The sequence below is a fragment of the Dendrobium catenatum genome, unplaced genomic scaffold, assembly GCF_001605985.2.
Source record: "Dendrobium catenatum unplaced genomic scaffold, ASM160598v2 fragScaff_scaffold_1090, whole genome shotgun sequence".
Lineage (NCBI taxonomy): Eukaryota > Viridiplantae > Streptophyta > Magnoliopsida > Asparagales > Orchidaceae > Dendrobium > Dendrobium catenatum.
Window position 1 is genome coordinate 1,225,624 of NW_021319552.1, and position 21,544 is coordinate 1,247,167.

At 34.1% G+C, this 21,544-nt stretch overlaps 2 protein-coding genes across 5 annotated transcripts in view; one reads left to right on the forward strand and one right to left on the reverse strand.

Annotated features, from left to right (window-relative positions):
* Positions 1-1,220: 1,220 nt before the first annotated feature.
* On the reverse strand, positions 1,221-5,316 carry LOC110111226 (WAT1-related protein At5g07050-like). The gene is made up of 4 exons (XM_020842996.1): positions 5,141-5,316; positions 2,299-2,545; positions 1,551-1,702; positions 1,221-1,428 (listed from the first exon to the last, which is right to left on the reverse strand). The coding sequence occupies exons 1-4, from the start codon at positions 5,314-5,316 to the stop codon at positions 1,221-1,223; spliced, it is 783 nt and encodes a 260-aa protein (XP_020698655.1).
* Positions 5,317-11,526: 6,210 nt separating this feature from the next.
* LOC110111234 overlaps positions 11,527-21,544 on the forward strand; it is a 40,538-nt gene continuing 30,520 nt past the window's right edge. For 3 of the 4 annotated variants that reach the window (XM_028698482.1, XM_028698483.1, XM_020843004.2), the window contains exon 1: positions 11,527-11,853. The gene's annotated coding sequence lies outside the window, so the exon portion shown is untranslated. Of the gene's footprint in view, positions 11,854-12,050; positions 12,298-21,544 lie in introns of those variants that run through there. The other variant, XM_028698484.1, reaches the window with a different exon arrangement.

Consider the following 21,544-nt stretch of genomic DNA (forward strand, 5'->3'; position numbering starts at 1 on the left):
GTCACCCCAAGGTTCTTAATCATTCTTGTTTTGATCCACTACTCTAACACACAACAACCAAATAACCTTTCTTGTCGATCAGCTCGTAATATTACCCGGAAGCTCCACCTCAAAGAACTAATCAGATCTTTTAACAAGAATAATATCCATGCCAAGCCTCCCGAACTCCACGCCACTATAGGGCAATCCAACCGCAAATCTGCGGCTTGTCTTTACTCGCACTGCTTTCGCAACAATTCTTTCCACAAGATTCTTGAACATAGTTGTTCGGTCCGCCTTAGGTCTGCAACCAAGCCCTGTACGTGTTTGAACTCTTGCATAAGCCCATGTGAACCCAGCTGGCTGATTAATGCCGCTCTGTCCTATCGTGTAAAATCTGCCTGCGGCACTTGTCGCACCTCCACTAGACCCGATCTCGCACAAAACAGGGCATCTAGATCCTCATGCGAGCAACTACGCCTATCCACGACACCAACCAGCGACACCTCCATCTACATGCGGCTCCACCTGCGGAGTCCGAACTCCTGCACAAGGCTCCGCGCTAATGCACGATTCACTAGCTCCATGCACGTGCGTCCGCCCCTCATGCAATCCTCGAGCTCCCAATTGCGACAATAGGCTTGCGTGGCCTTCCTCCGGCGTCCGCTCTTCTTGGCCCGTTTGTAGACCCACTAGTTCCCGAGCCTTCTCCCGATCGTGGCAGGCCGCTCGACCTTGCATGTCCATGCAATCCATGTCCTATGTGGCCAGCTTCTTCTTCCTTGCGGTGAATCTTGTGAAGGTCACTTCCCTGCTCAATACCTCCCCGATCAGCCTGCAGTGTGACATCTCTTCTCTCTCATCCACCTTACACGAATGAAATTGCGTTTCTTGATAAGTCCATAAGCTTCTTCCTCCTCGATCACCTCAACAAGACTCTGATACCATTTGTTAGAAATTCTTGGAGGAAACTTGAGAGCTCTTGAGCTCTTCTTGAGAGAGAGGGGGAAGAGGGAAGAGAGCAAAATTTGGAGGAAAACTAACCTAAATCTTTGTTTAAATTTTTCCAAATTATACATTAGCCAACAATGCTTATATATAGACATTTACATTACTGTGGTAACTTGCAAGATCAACTTATTCTAAAACTGGACCAACACCTCACATATTTTCTATAGAAATAAAATAAAAACATAGAATAAACAAAACTAATTGATAGAAAATTTAAGCAAAACAACCGATCAAGGCAATGTGGATGGCTTTTCTTCTTTTGTGCCATGATCAATGGTGATAGAATGTTGTTCTACAAGACCAGATTCAACTACAGATAACTCTGATTTCATGAAATAATCCTTGCTTTGATCATCTCCTGATTGAATTGTTTGATCCTTGCGCTTGCCCCAAAGAAGGGAATAGAGGCCAGTTACTATAACAATTGCCCCAAGAATCCTGCAAACGTTCAATATAGCAAAGCAAAGCATAATTTTTAAGTTTTAATTTAATTATTGAATTAAAACTTTCATGAAATTAAATACTTATTTATTTTAAAAAAATTAAATAAAAATTCTTACGTTCCAAGGTGTATTTTCTCTGCAAGAATGAAGGAGCCCATGATAGCAGTAATAATCATACAGAAAGGACTGAAAGCTCCAGCAAAAACCGGTCCCTTGTCCTTCAAAACCATCTCCAGCAAATAATTAGTGATCCCTGTACATACCACGCCCTGTACAAAATACCATCTTTTATCCTTACCTAATAGTCTCTAATTAATATATTTAATCTTTGGGAAATTTACATACATACCATTTTATTCATTCTATTTATATATCTAACATCCAAAATATTAATATTACATGCCTACCACCCATATACAAATTTAATATCAAATATACCACTCCTATAATTCGTTTCTATCATTCATACCATCCTATAAACTTTAATATTTCATTCTATATACTCAAATTTGTTCTATGAGTGATAAACATGTAATATTAATATTTTAGATGTTAGATATATAAATAGTATGAAATAAAGTGGAATGTATGTAAATCCCCCTTAATTTTTGGCTGAGGAAGAACTTACTGAATAGATTATGGCAAAGAGTTTCATGTCCCAACTTATAATAAAAAATTGTGGTCTTCCATGCTCCATAACTAGGGCAAGTACAATGTTCATTACAGCACCCAATGAACAAATGAAGGTGGTGAGGTGAAGATTAGCCCCATATGATTTTAATGTATTGGACTGTCTCAAATGAATGTAATATTGTTACATTAACATGAGATGAGCAAATTCACAGAACTAAAAAATCATTATTACCTGCAGGATTAAGAAGATACTCCAACTGGTGCTGCTTGCTAATATCATTAATGTTCCCTTAATCCTCCTCAAGCTGCCATTGCCATTAGAGTTCTCTGTAGTGTTATAACGTTCTGGTCCTTTGGACCATGGAAACTCTTCAACTGGTCCTTCGTATAAAACCAAGAGAAGTGTACCAGTTAAGGTCAATAGAGCTCCAATGACCTTAGCTTTGCCAGTTACCTGATGTATGTTCAGCTTCTCAACCCTGATTTTGATTAGTAAACCAAAGTTAACTAAAACATTGACCAAGTTACATTTGATGTAGTCAAGATCAAAATTCTGAGGACAAGATTGTAGGTTGAGGAATTTAGTCAAACATTTAATAATGAAAAAATATATCAAGGTCACTACCGATAAATGTGTTTGACCTTCGAATTTTCAATTGAAAATGAGTTAGTCCATTGAACATATCTAACCCAGGTAAATGTGTCATCTTGCCTACAAGGCAAGGTCATAAGACCTATTTCCTTCTAGCATGTAAATTTGTCTTGCATTACATTGATTCTTAACATTATGAAGTTAAAATAGTTTATAAAAAACTTCTTATCTTTGGATGGCTTGGTTGATGTCAATATGTTATTCTTATGAAGTGACTCCATCTCTTCTTTAATGGCGAGCTCAAGCTTGATAGAATACTTTAAATTTATAGTTTCTTTGTAGCACTCGACCTCTTCTACATTTGTAACCAATAAGTAATAAATTGAAGAAGAAAAAATGAAAGTAAGTTTGTGAATTCTTTATGACTTTCTAACTTGGGTCACATTTGTATTAGGTTGAGATTAATCAAATTTTCTATAGTATTTTCTGTTTCAATTATAACATAAATGGCTCAACATGTTCTAGAATGGAGATTTTTCTTGCAGTGGAGGTTGGCCTATGTTTAAATAATACTAAGTTATTGGAGATAATATTTTTAATGTTGATAATTATGTTAATTTGAATGTCCCAAAATTTATAATTGAATTTATATTTCACATATCCTATGAAAAAACTATTCCTAGATTTAGGACCAAGCTTACCTCTCATTATCTGCTTGACATACACATATGTACAAAACTAAAAACCTTCAAATGTAGATGCATACTTTAGTGTTTGTCCAGGCTTCTCACAAAGCTTAAATTTTATCAATAAATTCAATAGAAGGCTTCCATGTATTCTCATATTACTTGCATTTCATTGAGATTTTATTCATCCTCTTAAATATTTAAATTTATTATGGAGTTCCTAGGATTAGTTTCTCTATACAAATCTTCTAATTTACATAATAGTTTTTAATATTTATATAAGCTAGTATACAAAAGTTTAAAATATTTTTTCCCTTTTTTTTTTTTGATAAAATAAACTCATATCATTTTGATGTTGCATCGAAATAGATGACAATATAATGATCCTGTTAGAGGGTAAATTATTAGGTGCGGACACCTAACAGAGAGAACCATCCTATTTTCTCTCTGTCTATAGTGAAAGCACAGTCAAAGTGCAGATACTATAGTAACTGTGCTTTGAATGCGTTTTCACTGTAGACAGAGAAAACCGAACGATTCTCTCCGTTCGGTGTTCGCACCTAATAATTTATCCTGTTCTGTTAGAGAAGTGATGGGTGACGACCTCCAAAGCTGTTTACACATGCTCCTACATTTTGGCCTTTAGTTCTTTTTCAGCCTTGGAGAAACAAATCTTTATTTGCCAACAATATAATCTTAGGTATCAATGAGAACAAACTTTGAGAATGGACAAACTTGATGTTCATATAGCGTGCGCAGTTGTTTGTGCATCGCTAAAATTTTGGGCCTTACCTCAACGCCAGGGATAAAAAGAACGTAATTGATGGAATTAAATTTTTAAGAGCAGCACCGTAGGTCGCAGAGGTCAACTTGGTTCCCATGAAATATAAGTTCTGCTCCAGTACAGTCCTAATTACATAAAGAGATGAAGAGCATCAATTCTCAATGGCTCCTAATATATTAACTAAAATAAAAAACCAAAAAACAGAGAGCGAGAAAGGCATATTACTGAAACAATGCGAGTCCCATTATCTTGAGGAAAATAAGTTTTGTCATCATAGGCCTTTTTACTCTGCTAAGGTAAAATTATTTAGAACATGAGAAACAAACAAAAAAATAAAATTTAGAGCATAACTTTCATAAGAAATACTAAGGGGCTATTTTGTAGCAGGATTTAGGACGGATCTAAGGTGGATTTGAGCAAAATCCAGCCAAATAGTCTAAAATACAAAACCAAATCTCACGGCAAATGAAAGCTGCCGTAGACGGAAAACTCCACCTTTTCGTGCTAAATCCCGAATTTCCGAAATCCTGTTTTTGGTCGGATTTACTAAATCCATTGACTTGAGAGGAAGAGACCGCTCGCTAAATCCATTTTATAGCCAAACAGTTACACGGGATTTAATAGGATTTATCATGAATGTTACCAAACAGCATTAAGGATTTAGGCTTCTCAAGATTTCCAAAATCCTGATTTAGCATATTTAAGATATCCTACTTAAATCAAATCTTGGGTGCTGCCAAACAGCCACTAAAGGTTTTTTTGATATAACTTTCTTATTGCTTTCTAAAACAACTTTTTAGTATAAAAATTTCTAGTTTAAAAAATTTTTGTACTCAAAACTATTTTAGGAAGCAGTAAGAAAGCAATTCCAAATGAAACCTAAGTTTTGGAAATGATTATAACTAATTTCAAAATGTTAATGTTCTTGTTTAATCAAGAACATTTACAGTAAAATTTTCATAAACTGTATAGTATATATAAATCTGTAGTAACAAGGTGGAAAGGGAAGTACCTCTCAAAATAGAGCGCAAATGGAGCAATAAAGATGGCAGCAACAGCATTACGGTATACAAACAACACAGATTGGCTCATGCCATCCTTCACAATTGCCAAAAAAATAATTGACATAACAGCAAAGCTGAACTGCTGAAACACCATGGCTGCATAAGGCTTCACCTTCTGAAACATCTTAGTAATATCTTTTCTGAACGGATACAATTGAAGAGCTACATCTGCTCCTCCTTTAAAAAAAAATTTTTTTGGCTCTCCGATAACGACTTTCTTTTACGTCAATTAAATTTGTGCTCCAGCTCTCAATATTCCAGAAAAAAAGAAAGAAAACAAATAAAGAGCCAATCCACGTCTACTCACCAACATATTAAGAAACACTTCCTAGTTCCTATATAAAATATTTCTTCTCATCTAATCAAAACTTTGCTTTCAAACATTTCTTTTATATGGAGTTAATTTCCATATAATATCACAACAAAACAACAGCAATAAGATCTCATCCTACCATGTGGGATAAAATAATTTTCATATATTATTATTAAAGTAATCCATTTCTCAATCAAAGTTAAATAAATCAAGTCATTTGTTCAATTAATAAATAGAGCATAGCATAATTTTTAACAAAAATATTTTAAAAATAAAATAGTTATTAACTGCATTTAGAAACATATATTTGGATAATCTAAAATAAATAAGCTTTTTTCCAGATAACACTTGTATTCTCTATCTTACTGTAGCTTCTGGCACAGAATTAGCCGATGCTTATTTCTCAGATATCGTCATTGCTTCTTCGAGAGAGAGTGTCGGTGCAGTAGACATGCCTGTGAAGATATAAATCATCTGCACCTAGATAGAAATCAGAGCCCTGCATTGGGCACCCATACCCAAACCCACCCAACTACCCACCAATACCCAATGGGTATGGGTGGGTATGGGTATGCTCATAGACTTATGGGTGGGTATGGGTGGGTATTCAATATGGTGGATAAACCCTCAAGGAGATCCATGGGTACCCAATGGGTACTCGACCAGGACCCTGTGTAGGGCTCTGATAGAAATACCCTATGAAGCTTTACTGTTCTCTGAGATTAACTATGGAGATGATTGGATCATCATATAGTCAGACATATAATCATTCATTGTAAAAATATATTAGCATGTTTCCGATTGCAAAAATTTGAGATGGCAAGGTCATAGCAACTCTATGGCAAGTTAAGCCATACATTTTTTTTTTGTTCTAAATATTGAGAAGTCCATTGTAGATTATATAATACACTGCTTCACTCTTAACAAATTTATTAAATGTCTATTGATATTATTTATGCTTTTACATATATAATTGTGCTTTTCTTAAAAATTTTTTTTTTTGCTAGTTTTTTTATTCTATCGAAAAAGTATAAAAAAAACTCAAAATATACCCCAAAATATTCATGTATGACCAATTTAGTCTCAAATGATAATTTTGCATCAAATTTGTATATTTACGGAATTAAATTGGAGCAACATTATACTCTTATATTATATAAATAATCAGATACCATTATGAAATTTAACCCCCAAAAAATATAAACGCCGAAAATAAACCAAAATAAATTGATACAAGTTTATTAAAAAAAATATTATTATTAAAAAATCATTTAACATAGCAATCACAATCTCCCAATCTTTCTTCCTCACCCCCTCCTCCTTACCCTTCATATCGGCGTTTTATGTAGCTATTTTTGGTTTATGAGTTCATGGACGGCCGTTCATTTTTGTATCGTGATTAGTGGCTTCTCTATCTGACTTGGTTCAACTACAGAAAGATCTTATTTCATTAATTAATTCTTTCTTTCATCTTCTGAATGAGGTGGAACGTTGCTATTGTCCCAAGGAAGGCAATGGAGGCCAGCTGCTATGGCAATTGGCTCAATAATAATCCTACAGGCGTCCAATATAGCAATGTAAGATCTTCTTTATAACAGTTTTAATTTAATTATTGAATTAGTCCATTAATTAATGCCAATGTTTCATTATTTAAAATAATTGAAATAAAAATATCATTCAGTTGCTCTCTTTTCATGTTTTTCGTTATCTAATATTCTGAATGATATATTTAATTTTTGCTTCGTGTCGCAACGTAGGTATAATCCATGATTGAGATCTTCCAATCTCCAGAATTAGGAGAAGAACAACATTTGTACTAATTGCTCATATAGTTGAGCTTTTGAGTTAAAAATAAATTTGACTAGCAGTATATTTAGCCTAATTTTAGTAACATGTTGTTTAATTTTTTTTTTTTTTTTGGGACATTCAGGTCAATTAAGGCAAATTCACACACCACACATCACTTGTACCAATAAGTACCAATTTCTTAAGGAATTTCACAGAAGCTCAAAAATTATAAAAAAAAAATACAAGAATATATATGTTATAACGAAAATAGTTTATGATTTGAATTTATAATGTTTCTTGAAATAATTTTTTACTGTTGTAGGGAAAAAAAAACTCTTTAAGAAAATTAAGTGTTATTACGTGTTGTGTTGGAGTTATGAGGGAATTAGAAGTTTTGTAATTGTTTGTGAGGGATGATGATTAAATCATCGTGCTGGAGTTATGAGGGAACAAGAAGTTTTGCGATTGTTTCTATAATGCAATGAAGAGGTTATCTTTAGCTTATGTAATGTTTGTTCTTATCAACTAAGTATTATGAATGGAGGATTACAGTGCAGTGAATAGGTTGTTTTCTTCTTGGAATGGAGGATTTCAATGCTAACCTAAGTATTATGAAGTTAGTAAAAAAATGCGAGTACGTTTTGTAAATTCGGACAATGATGAAAAATGGGAGAGATTCGTACTACGTTGTTTATGTTGGATGACACCCTATTTGGATGATCTATATTGCTACCAAGACTAAAATCACATAATTTTCTCACGTATACCAAAGATGAAAGGTGACGTGGGATCATTGGAGGGCCATGGGATCAACCACTGGAGAAGCAATCTGTGATGTTGCTGTTTCTATAGTCCTTACTCATCTCCATAGGTGAATCTGCTGAAGTCTAAGTCCAATGATAATTTGTTGGATTCATGAGTTAGTGTAAATAGCTTATTTGGACTTTCACTTGTTTTATTTCTTTGTTAGTTAATGTTCTAAAGTTGCATTTCTTCAAGTATTCCCCTTTATATAAAGAATTCTAGAGATTTAACAGGTTCTAAAAGCATCCACATGCCACAAATCCTTTGTTATTGCAACTGACATTATGTTATATTTAAAACATATCGAAGTGAAATCATGGCCAAAGATTTTAACCCTTGCAACAAGATAAAAGACGATTGCAATTTCTTTAGATGGATTGATGAAGCCGATCAAACATCATCAAACACAAGTCATTATCTGATACTAAGACCAATGGATGAGATAACTTTGGAGAATTTAAAGTCTATGCAGCTTTACTTATTTCAAATCAAGTTGTTATTAGTAGCTTTGGTTGTGCCATTATAGTTAATTTTGTTGTACATATGAAGATTTCGTAATGTTCTAAGTTGTAAGCGTCATTATAATGTGAACCCTTATGTAAACTTTTTGAAATAGTACAAAATGAATTCATTGATCTTTGTCAAGAAACTATTATATTACTTGTTCTCTTCATTTGAACAATACAATAATTACATGATTGAATGACCCAAAAAATTTTAACCAAAAAATATATATTCCTCAATGATCTTTATATAGGATTCTTGTTAAGTTATTTTGAGGTGCGAAGTAAGCCACACCTCCCACACTTATGTTCACTTCCTTTTCTGTTTGTTTTTTTTTTCCAAAAAAAAATTGATTTTTTTTTTCTTTAGGCGACCCCTAGGTCTTTGAGTTTTGGGCCCACCAACTTAGCATGATCATCAACAATACACCAATGACTTTTGAGAGGCAGTGTTGCTATTGCACATTCATAAGCTTGTTTGTACCTGCAAAAATTGAAACTTGAAAAAGATTACATAACACAAAACTTGAATGTCATAATTTTCAAAAAGAAGCTTTCATAACAGTTAACATGGTAGTATTGACAAATATATACATGCCAAAGTGGATGTTCCTTGTTCCCAATTATTGCGACTGCATGAATGCACAATAACACAGTCATTTGCCAAAGGTTACATAAACATTCCCTAGTACCACTGTTCACCTCCCATCTCTCATTTTGACCTTCCACTTTGAACTTCGAAGATTAAGATTGCCTAATAACGAAGAGCTCTTTTTGTGTTGTAACTTCTCTAACACACCCCTCAACATAAGGGACCAACTCTACTCTCCAACCACATGTGGTAAGCCTTCTCTCAGACCTTTGCTCCATTAACATGCCCACTACAGGAAAACCTGTTATTACCGGCGGACGTAATCCGCCGGAAACAATGCACAATCCGACGGAACCGTTAGTTTCCGGCGCATGTTCTTCCGCCGGAACCTGCGCCGTCAATGCCGGCGCAAAAATATCCGCCGGAAATTTCGACGGTAATCGCGTGTTTTCCCGTAGTGGCCCTTGATCATATCAACAAGATCAACCATAGGTTTGCATATTGCTTCTTCAATCCAAGCATTAAAAGATTCATTTATATTGTTAGCGTTAGAGGAATTTTTAAATTTCAATTGAAAATATAAATCTTGTCCACTTATATGGAAAAGAAGTTAAATATGAGTGAACAACTGGACTAACATTATAGATTTTCAGCAACTTTAACTCAAAATCAGCCTTTTTGTTGGCATTTGCAGCTGTCCACACTAAGTTTAGCAACCTTGGACTATCATAACAACAAAACAGCTTCTTATGTTCTTACATAAATGATGCATGTACACCCTATATTCTGTGTCAGGATACACATCTCTAATTATTTTTTCCAAACCTTTCTCCTTACCTGAAATAAAAGCAAGTGGGTATAATTCACATCTAAAAGATTGTTTCAAATTTAAAAGAAACCAGTGCCATGTATCCTTTGATTATGTCTCAACAACTACAAAAGCAAGAGTAAATTAAATGTTGCAATCATCAAGTAAATTAGTAGACAATAGAACACACAAGTACTTCGATTTTAGGAGGCCAACTAATGTTCTACAGCCTACAATGAAGCCTTCAATGCATACGTTGAAGCTCACATAAAACCTCTTGAACGAGTAATCATCAGCATCGTAAGTCTATGTAGCAAGTTTATTTCCAACTCTGTTAACACCATGACAAAAATGTGTATCTTCTGACTTCCTAACTTCAAAGGCTTGACCATTTTGCATGGCGATGCACGTACCCTCTAAGGGCACTCTCAATGCGAGCATGTTGCTATAACTCTTGACTTATTGCTAGCCTTTATCTTGACCCCAAAGTTATTAGTAATCGTGGTGAATCGTAGGAACTACTTGGAACTACTAGCATCATGAAAGCAAGCACCAATTTCTAATATTTTACATCACTAAGTGGTGGCATAAGCTGATTATAACTTAAGCTTTCAAAGTCAATGTTGTTTGAAGCAACATTAATAGCTCTACCGGGTGCTAGGACAATGCTCTGAACCTTCTAAGATCATATCAGCCTCTGCATCTTCTTGTAACATAGCCATAACTTTAACCTGCTGACTATCATTACACAGTCCTATCATTTGCATCACATCAGCATCACTCAAAATGGTCTCGTAGACTTTGGGAGAAGTAGGATTTACATGATAGTGTAACTTAAACTCATGCCCAATTAGCCATGGACATGTCATTTCAACCTTCTTTTGGAGGATAAAGTAATTAATAAAATAGTTCTCTAATTTCATCATTTTTTTGTTTTTCACCTCCATAACTTCTTCGTTGATCACCTTTAACTTCACTCCAATATCTCCCAAATTTAAATATAACACAGATGCATTCACCATCATTTATCATTGCTTTCACTTAATGTTATTCCAATTAACTAAAAAACCTGCAAATAAAAAGGTAATATGGATATCTCATGACAAGAATATATATATATATATATATATATATATATATATATATATATACATGCATCACTCAAAACTCATGAGATCAATAGGACGAAGGAGAAGTAGGAGTACTAAGGGCTGATAAATGAGAGTTCACAATCATTAGAGGACATTCTAATGCACTAAATCAATAGAGAACAAACAAATAAGGAGGCAAATCTGAAAATGACTGGGAGCTAGCACACGCGTGGGTGAAGAAGACGAACAGTGTGTGATGCGAGGGAATAAGACTTTTAGGGGATGAGAAGTGTATATTTTAAATTTTAGGTGTTTGATATGAAAATATATGAGTTTTAGGCATTATGTAGGTAAATCCCCTAATTTTTAGTAATGAAAAAAGCTAAAGATAAGAAAATAATAATAATAATAATAATAAAAAGAAAATGCCACTTCACCGCTGCACAGGTGCCACAGCTGCGTAACAACCAAGCTGCCCATTCTTTCCGACGCAGCAATCGGTCGTCCCTCTCCTCACCTGTTACCCTTCTCTCTCCTTTCAAGAAAACCAAATCACTCCAAAGCAAAAAACGGTCGCGTCTTCCATTGTTGCGAGGCGTGCCCACGCCTCACCACCCCGACACCCTCCCTGGCTTGTTCGCTTGCTGTCCTTTATTGCTCCGATCCCGATTGCGAAGCGGGCACCAGGAGGAGGGAAGCGATCGAGCGAGCACAATTCCGGCCCCGACAACCCTAGCTATCCCTCAATCCACACTCTAGCAGGTACGTAGCTTTCCCCGCTTCTTTACCCTCCATTTCTTATCCTAATTATCGCAATTTCTCCGAAAATATCAGCATCGAACCCTTCCATGTCTCGTTAAGATCGAAGATCGAGATTGCATGTTAGCATGTGCGCGCGCCTTTATTCGATTACTTGATGGGTTTGCTTGATATGTCTTATCAAGCTTAGGTTTTGGTCTGGAACTTTGCGAGAGTCCAGCGAATATTTCGCTCAATCTCGCGTTAGTCCCAGTGGCTGCAATTGATATTGAGCTTATTTGCTGTGTTTGTTAACCCATTCCTTCTTCTTTGTCTGGAAACCGAGTCTCTTCTCTACGCTGTTTCTTTCATAAATTCTCAATTCTCATACGTATGTGCTTACTGGTTGCTGTTGGAGCTTGCAACTGCTAAAGATCTACACTTTCGCGTCATTGCTTCCTAGAAACAGTTAAAGTCGCATTCTTTACAGGATATCTCACTATTCTGTCATTCAACTACTGTAGTGTGATTGATTTTAGGTTCTAAGAGTTGGATGGAGATGGTAATGGGAGTTTTAATTTTAATCGTGTTAAGTGAAGAATTATTCTGCTAGTGATGCTTGCTGTGATGAAGAATATTTGAAGGATAAGTAAAGGGATTTGTTTTTTGATATTAGCAGGTGTGTACATCTAGTTCAGTGACTGCCTCCTCCTGTGACGACTGATCTATGTATGCAGCCCTATAGTTAGCAAGAGCTTTTAGACAGTTAACTTGAGTTTATCAAATACTTGATTAGCCTGTTGTATTTTGGTTTCAGAAGACTTGATCACTTTTATCACATGACTATAATCGTATGTGAAGCCATTCCTCCTTATCTTATGCGCTTTGTGCTTTTTCATGTCTATGTCTGTAAAAGTGTTTGTTTTGGGGGACTGCTGTGGGTGTAAGAAGAGCTAGAAAGGTTATTCAGAAGATATTCTGAAATGAGATTACAAAACCCTTTAACGATTGAATTTCTTATTCTGTTTTGGCAAGGAAATGGATTCAATTCAATCCTTTTGCTACTTTTCAATGAATTTCAACTGAATTTGATTGTTCAAATGTTCATAAAAGTGTGATGCATTATGAGTGTGTGTGTATATCTATATGCATGGATGTTTATATACAAGGCACAAGGAGCATGAGAACCTTTTTAACCTTAATGCAATGAAAACTTGTGTTAAGATATTTTATGCCTTGTTAGTTGACTTGCTAATTTCCAAGTGCAGGCTATGGATCTATGTGACTTTCTAGAATAATTTAAGAATGTTTGTTATTAGTTTTCTCTAATCTTGTTTTTCTAGGGATAGGAAATTGTACTTGACTACTTTTATTGGTGTTCTTCTATACTATTATTAATTGTTTTTATTTTCAGATTAACTGGTGATTTGTACTTGGAAATGCCTTCATCATAGTCTAAGCACTATCAATCATCTCAATGTCTTAAACTATTCTGTTGTGTCCGGAGAATTCCCTCAATTGTTGGTTTATAGTTGAATCACTGACAAGATGGTGGTAATCCATCTGATATCTATGAACGAAAGCATTTCATGAAGTGAATGCTTGGATAAAAATTCATAGTTTTTTTCTTCTGCTCCCACTGTAATACTTGAATTGCTGGATACTGTTGGAATGACTCGCATGCTTGGTGATGCTCTGAAAGATAAACTTAAAAAAAAAAAAAAATTGGGAGAACTTTTAACATGGATGTGTCCCATACAGACTGTACTACAGGTTTCTGTTAACTTAAATGAAAGTGTGATTTTTTAACACAAAACAGAAGAAGAATCAAATTTTAATCCTGGCATTTAAGTTTATTTGTGAAGCAAACCTGCTTTTCTCTGTTTAAAGGAATTAAAGAAAGAAATTCCATGGTTTAAGATCTTTAGACATTGTAAAAATATTTGTAAATTAAAATTAGTACTACATAGAACAGTCGTATGAAGGAATGAAGAACTATCTATAATGCTGATATAAATACTTGAATAAAGGATGACAGCTAATAGTAAAGTTGGGTGTGATTGAAATGAAAATCTTACAAAAGGTATATAATATAACTTGGAAGGACAAAGTGTGTGATGATTTATCATAAAAAAAGCTAGAGTATTATCCTTTGAAGATAAAGTAGTAGAAATAAACTTCATAGGTTTGAGCTTATATAATGGAAACTAGAACATGCACTAAGGCAAGAAATTGTGCAAAAAGATATGTTCAAAATAAAATTATCGGTCTCTATGGGTAAAACAAAGGAGGATGATTCTTATAGCCTACTTAAATTACTTGGGAATTTTGATAAGCAACATAAGTCTAATGATAATGATGATAGTAATGATGGTGAAAGAGCGAATTTTCATGCTTTATTGAAAGTCTTGATGATGCGAATAAAGTTTAAATTACTACAACAAGGTCCCTACCAACCTTTAGTTTGTTGCTTTGTAAATAATTTCCATTCATGGAGTCTAAAAGGGTTTGGAGATGCCCTTTATTGATGATAAGTTTGTGACACAGTGAAATTCTTAACTTAATTCATGGATTTTCAATTATCTTAATATTTAAGATGAAATATTATTATATTATTCATACCCAAGAGATCAATATGATATTGATTTTTTCAGACGGAACCCTAGAGGTTACTTGTTTCATAATTAGTTATTTTTGCTCATCCTATTTTTTGTGTTAGATGCCAATGAGATATCAATGTTATTAGATGCTAGTTCTATCTATCAAATACCACACATTTGATTGAACATTATTGTTTTTAAAACTATAAGTATTTCTAATATTATAATTATTTTGTTCAGTATAGGGGTGTTAATTAGTGGCCCAACACAAATTTGACTTAAAAAATACGAGTTAGGGTTGATATTAAATTTAATGTCATGTTTGGGTATGAAATTATCAACTTATCAAAATTTTGGTTGAGTTTGGTTTAAGTCAAAACTCGAAATTGACTCGATTACTTTTATATTTGGATTAAACAAGTCGGTTCAAGTTAATTGGGTTGTATTGATTAAAAAAAAGAATGCATGATCCATATAATAAACATGATAAACCGGTTAGGTTCAGGTTAAACATTTTGACTCATATAATAATGGGTTGGGTTTGAGCCAAGCAAATTGGAGTTGGGGCAACTTCGAGTTAGAGTTGAACCCAAACCGTCGACCCAAATTGACATTCCTAGTTCAATGTTATTTTTAGAGAGTCTTGTACATTTGTAATCATATTACCTTCTTACTATTACCATGTTCAATAGTTCATAAATTATTTTGTTATGGAATTGCTGGTAAAATCATGTGATTATAAATTTATCAAACAAATGAAGATTGAAAACTAGAACTTTAATCCATATTTTATTTAATAAATCCATAAGCATAGAAAACTATGATGTCTTATGTAAGTTCAAAGCAGCAAACTGAAAGTAACCCTTAAAACATTTGGCATCATATGCACGCCCTTTGCAACCACAAGCAATTCTCAGATTAAAATCCCCTTCTTTGAAATCATTGTGTAAAATTGGCTTTTCTCCTTAAAAAAATAATGACTTATTTTGAATAGTAAAAAACCTTAATGAGCATTCCATCTAATGCTCTAATACTATCCTATGAGAAATTTATAACACTATATGCTTAATCATATGATCTTGTATGGATCACCTAAGATATATGGTTTGATATTGCCTTACCTTGAGTCATGGAATAAGCCTAAAGTAACTTAAATCCTAAATTTCAGTGTAATAAGTTCTGTTTTTAAATAGTAATTGACTTTTAATACTATTTTGAAGTAAACTAAAAAAATTCATATGAGCACCCGAAAGCTAATTATTTTTCTGTGTGCACTCTAGCCTAGTATATATAGAAACATTTTCACCTGCTCCTCCAAAAAGTATTTTTTTATAGACCAACTGATTTAAGAATATCATAAATGTTGAAAAATGAAGCCTTTTGCATGCAAACCATAAAGATGCCTAACACATCATGCTCTTATAAAGATTTCTCATGTATTGCAGTGTAAATTCCCTCACAATCTCATCTTCACTATGGTATCTTTAAAAATAGTTGATCCAATTGCACATGATGTGATGACAACTTTAGCGCAAATACTCCTGAAGCTAAATTTGAAAATGATAATATGATTAGTTGCAAAAATCAACATAAGGATTTTTTAATTTCTTGGTAATTTTTAATAAGAAGAGAACAAGTTCTCTAAATCATGATGCCTTGTAACTATAGAAACTTGATCTTTAAAGATAGTTATGCTTGAAAATTCTAAGTGTCAGAAACATCAAGGGAAAAATATATTTTTATTAACAAGCTCTAGCTCAAGTAGGTTTGGATATGAGTTCAAAATTAAAATTTTGGAATGACTTAGAAAAATTAATACAAAAGATACCTCTTGAAGAAAGAGTTTTTATTGGAGGAGATTTAAATGAACATGTTAGTAGAGAGGTAGATGATTTTAAAAGCATTCATGGTGGTCATGGGTTTAAAACAACTAATGAAGGTGGTAAGATCATATTATATTTTTCTTTAGCTTATGATTTTTTAATAGCTTATACCTTATTTAACAAAAGAGATGAGTATTTTATCACTTATAAAAATGGATACAATGAAACACATATTGATTATTTTCTTATAAGAAAATTAGATCGTTTAAATTGCAAAAATTATAAATTTATTTTGAGTGAAAATTTATATACTCAACATCGATTATTAGTTTTGGACTTTAAGATAAAATGGAAGAAAATAAAAAATAAAGTAAAAGGATATTCTAGGATTAGATAGGGGCTTTTAAAGAATATTAACAAAAGTATTTTTGAGAGTAAGATTTTAGATTTTAAGATTTTATCTGTGCACGAGGATGCTAATGTTATTGATGCATGCAAATTTAATTTTTTTTGTAATTTGAATGCTATAGTTTTTTTTTTATGCTACACTATGATGGAAGACATCCAATGATCATGTGTAGGTAGTGCTTGGGCTTGACAATCTTTGGGTGTGCTAGCTATCTTGGTGCCTTGGCTCTTGGGTTGCTAGTTGGTTCTCGGTTTGGGCTTGACTGCTTGGTTTTTGGCAGTGTTTTTGGGGAGCTTCTATGTTTCAACTCATTAATGTTGAGTTGCTATTTTCAGCTCATTATGATGGATAGTTCTCCTACTTTTTAGCTCATTATGTGGAGTGAAATCTTGCTCTTTCCCCTTCTCTGTGGCCCTTCGATTTCCCTTTGCTGGCTCCTTTTCCCGTGGCTGCCTGTTCTGGTTCCTTGTGGTGCCCGTTCCGGTCTCCCGTGGTTGCCTTTCCGGTTCCCTGTGTGGCTCTTCGGGTGCTGTTGCTGGACCGCCTGCTGGCCTTCCATTTCCCCTTACCTGATTGGTTTCATTGGAGGTGGTTTTGGCTATCCTCTTGCCCCCTTTTCTCTTATAAATTTGAGGTGTTCTAAAACATGAAAGGTTGTTGATTATTTGAGCAAAGTCTCTAAAAAACCTGAGGGTTTCTTCTTTGGAAAAGCTTGAGAGCTTGTTCCATTTCTCTCTTCCTCTCTACACTTTCTTCTTGGGCTTCTTACCTCTTTCTTTTCTCCGCAAGTTCCACTCAACTTGTATCTTTCTTCTTGAGCTCTTGGAAGTGTTGGTTGGCCGGGTTTGGTAGCATTTGCTGGAGGAGTTTTGGTGGACGTTGGTCCAAGTAGCTGTGGTGGACCCTTGGTTTGCATGCCCTTAAGTACATCTTTTATATTGCCTACTATTTCGTTGCATGTGAGGAAATCGTTTGTCGGTTGTTCTAAGGATAGTTGTTTTTATTTTTAATTTTGTTTCGATTATTTGGTTTTCGTTTGTTTTGAAGTTTGTTTGGATGTTGGCATTCTAAATATTGAATTGAGTAATGTTCTACTTGTTATGGTGTTCTCCCCTCTTAGTTCTTTCTATCTAGTTTTCCGCATCAGTTATATGGGAAAAAGTGGCTAGTGATATTAAGAATATTACAAAAGATATGCTTGGAGTTTTGAAGGAAAAATCTCATAATAATAAAAATAGTTGGTGGTGGAATCCAAATGTGCAAGAAAAGATAAAAAATAAGAAGATTTATTATAAAAATTAGTTTAGATGTAAAAATTCTGATAATTGAGAAAACTATAAAGAGGCACGTAAAAAATCTAAGAAAGTTATTTGTGATGCAAAGAGCTTAGCTTTTAATTATTTATATAATAAATTAAATACTGAGGAGGAAGAAAGATATATGTATAAGTTAGCCAAACAAAGAGATATGAGTAGTAAGGATTTAGTTCAAGTGAAGTGTATCAAGGATGAATATCAAAAAGTACTTTTTTTAGATGATGATATTCAACAAAGGTGAATGAGATATTTTGCTAAACTTTTTAATGAAAAATGTGAAAATACGATTGACTTTAGTAACTTTAGCACCCTAAATGAAAATAAAGATTTTTTTTTATCGACGTATTAGTAAAATTGAAGTTAGAGATGCTTTAAAGAAAATGAAGTGTGGAAAAGCTGTTGGACCTAATGATATTCCAATAGAGATGTAGAAATGCTTAGGAGATGAAGGAATTTCTTGGCTTACTAAACTTTTTAATATTATTTTGAAAACTAAAAAGATCTCAGATGAGTGGAGAATGAGTGTGTTAATTCCTATTTTTAAGAATAAAGTTGATGCACAAGAGTGTGCGAATTATAGAGGAATTAAGTTAATGTGTCATACATTAAAACTATGAGAGCGAGTTATAGAGCATAGGTTACGGCGTGATAACTAATGTTTCTCAAAATCAAATTGGATTCATGCCGAGTAGGTCTACTATGGAAGCCATACATTTATTGAGAGGTTTGTTGGAGAAATATAGAGAGAATAATGATGATCTACATATGATATTTATTGATATAGAGAAAGCATATGATAAAGTTCCAAGAGAAGTGTTGTGGAGAGTTTTTGAAAAGATAGGAGTTAATAATGCTTATATTTAAATCATTAAAGATATGTATGCAGGAGCTATTACTTGTGTTCAAACACAAGGTGGTTTGACCAAGTATTTTCCTATTTCAGTTGGATGACATCAAGGATCAGCTAGGGGTGTCAATATTTGACACGACACGAAAACCCGACCCGGACCCGACCCGGAAAATCCGTGTTGAACCCGACCCGATTTCAAAACGGGTCGGGTTCGGGTTCCAGAAATCGACCCGTTTAAAAAACGGGTCGGGTTTGGGTTGACCCGGGCCGGGTCGGGTCCGGGTTCGGTTTTCCGACCCGTTTGTCTACCCGGGTCGGGTTAGGGTTGACCCGTTTGAGCCCGGGTCAGTTCCGGGTTCGACCCGAACCCGACCCGTGACCCGAAATTGACACCCCTAGGATCAGCCTTAAGCCCATATCTGTTTGCTTTAGTGATGGATGTTCTCACTAGACATTTGCAAAAGGATGTACCTTGGTGTATACTTTTTGCTGATGATATTCTTCTTGTTGATAAAACTAAAGAGAGAGTTGAAGGTAAACTTGAATTATGGAGGTCAACCTGAGAGTCCAAAGGTTTTCGCTTGAGTAGATCTAAAACTGAATAAATTGATTGTAATTTTAGTAGCAATAGACCTAGTGAGGGGATTGTGACTTTGGGCGATCAAGTCATTAATAAGAGTACATATTTTAGATATCTTGAATCTATTGTTCAGAGTGATGGTTTAAGAGATGGGGATATTATCAGTAGAATTCATGTTGGATGATTGAAGTGGAGGAATGCATCGGGCTTGTTGTGCGATAGAAAAGTCCCCCTCAAACTTAAGGAAAAAATCTATAAGATGGTGGTGAGACCTGCAATGCTTTATGGCGCCGAATGTTGGTCATTAAAAGAGAAGCATAATACTAAGTTAAGTGTTACAAAGTGAGGATGCTTAGGTGGATGAGTGGCTTTACTCTTAGAGATAGGATACGAAATGAGCATATACGTGAAAATGTTGGAGTAGCTCCAGTGGAAGATAAGATTAGAGAGAGTCGCCTTAGATGGTTTGGTCACATTAAACGGAGGTCTTCCGATGATCCGGTTAGGAAAGTTGAGGTTTTAGATTTGTCTTATGTTAAGAAAGGCAGAGGTAGACCTAAAAATATTTGTTTAGAAAATATTAGAAGTGATCTTTCTTTATTAGATTTAATGTGAATTTGACTTTTAACAGGACACAATGGTAAAAAGGATTCATGTATACGTAGTGGGACAAAGGCTTGATGTTGTTGTTGTTGTATTAATAAGCTCCAGCCCAAGCAATATGCTCCCTAGTTTCTAAGGTTGAGGTCACATATTTGAGCCTGACCTAATACTTTTAAACTAAATAATTATGACTCACTTTGTGCCCTCCTTAACTGTAACAAAAGCGATATGATTCCTGGTTTTTAGCCCAATTTGCTCGATTTATAACTCACTTTGTGCCCTCCTTAGCTATAAATAGCTTCAAATCTACTTATCTCAAAGTGGTATTGTACCTACTATCTATTAATAATTATTTGGAATAGGTTTATAAAAAAAATATCAAAAAGATTTTTTTTTCCTTAACATGATTAAATAATTATATAAGAGAAAAAAATTGTTCCTTTTTGGTTGGCCTATAAAGATCATCTACCTTCTTAGGTATGTCCTAGATTTTAGCTTTGTGGCTCTTCTCATATTATGTGTTTATGGATTCCCTCCCTTTACATGACTTGCCTTCCTCTTGTGATTATGGTTGATGGGTTCCCTCTCTTATATCTAGAAATGATATTGTGATTCCTTAGGACTCTCTCTCTCTCTCTCTCTCTCTCTCTCTCTCTAATATATATATATATATATAACTTATTTTAAATTTATTATTTATTCATATTCTTAGTAAATCTCATAATTATTTGGTAACCTTTTATCCCTTTTATTGTGTCTTTCAAGATCTCAACTCAAAGAAATGATTGTTGGAGATGTTGAAGCCGGTGCAATCTACTTCTTGATGTCTGATTCTTTCATCCACTATTGCCACTTGTCATTAGCATTGTCGATAGTATCATCACATCTTCTCTACAGACTTTGAGATTTTATCATTTGATTTGTCTCTACATGTCACGACTTGACCCAGATGCTCGACTTAATGAGGTGGGAACTAAGAGTCAGACTTTATTAACATTCCATTCTTTTAAATGATAACATTAATATAAAATCTCTCAAAACAACTGAAGAGCCACTAAAACGAAGATATTCCATAAATTCTTTTCATTTCAATTTTCAAAGCTAATAATTACAACAATTATAATTTACTTATTTTCATTATTGCGTCGTCTTCTATAAATAAATTCTTCCCTTCCGGCCATTTCTAATCTTTGGAATCTTACCTAAAACATTTATTTAATGGAATGAGTTTACAAAGTAAACTTAGTAGGTAATTTCTATAACAATTAATATGTATAAGTACAATACAATTAACCTTTAATATAAGTCTATTCATATAACATTGACATACATTTCCTTTCTTTGTTCATTTTATACTATTCATGCACTTATACATGTTGTATCATACTCATTTATAACATTTATAATACTTTATAATATGTTCATTTTTCCATTTAATTAGTACATGAGCACCGTCTAAATATACCAAAGGTATAATCATTATAATTGTTCATTTTTCCATTTCCATTTCCATTTCCTTTTCCATAACCTTTTC

Coding starts and splice junctions, on each gene's coding strand:
- LOC110111226 (XM_020842996.1), bottom strand. CDS start 5,316: ATGTTTCAGAAGGTGAAGCCTTATGCAGCCATGGTGTTTCAGCAGTTC. Junction 1,703..2,298: donor GTATCTTCTTAATCCTGCAG/GTAATAATGATT, acceptor TATTTTGTACAG/GGCGTGGTATGTACAGGGAT. Junction 1,429..1,550: donor GAGAAAATACACCTTGGAAC/GTAAGAATTTTT, acceptor GAACGTTTGCAG/GATTCTTGGGGCAATTGTTA.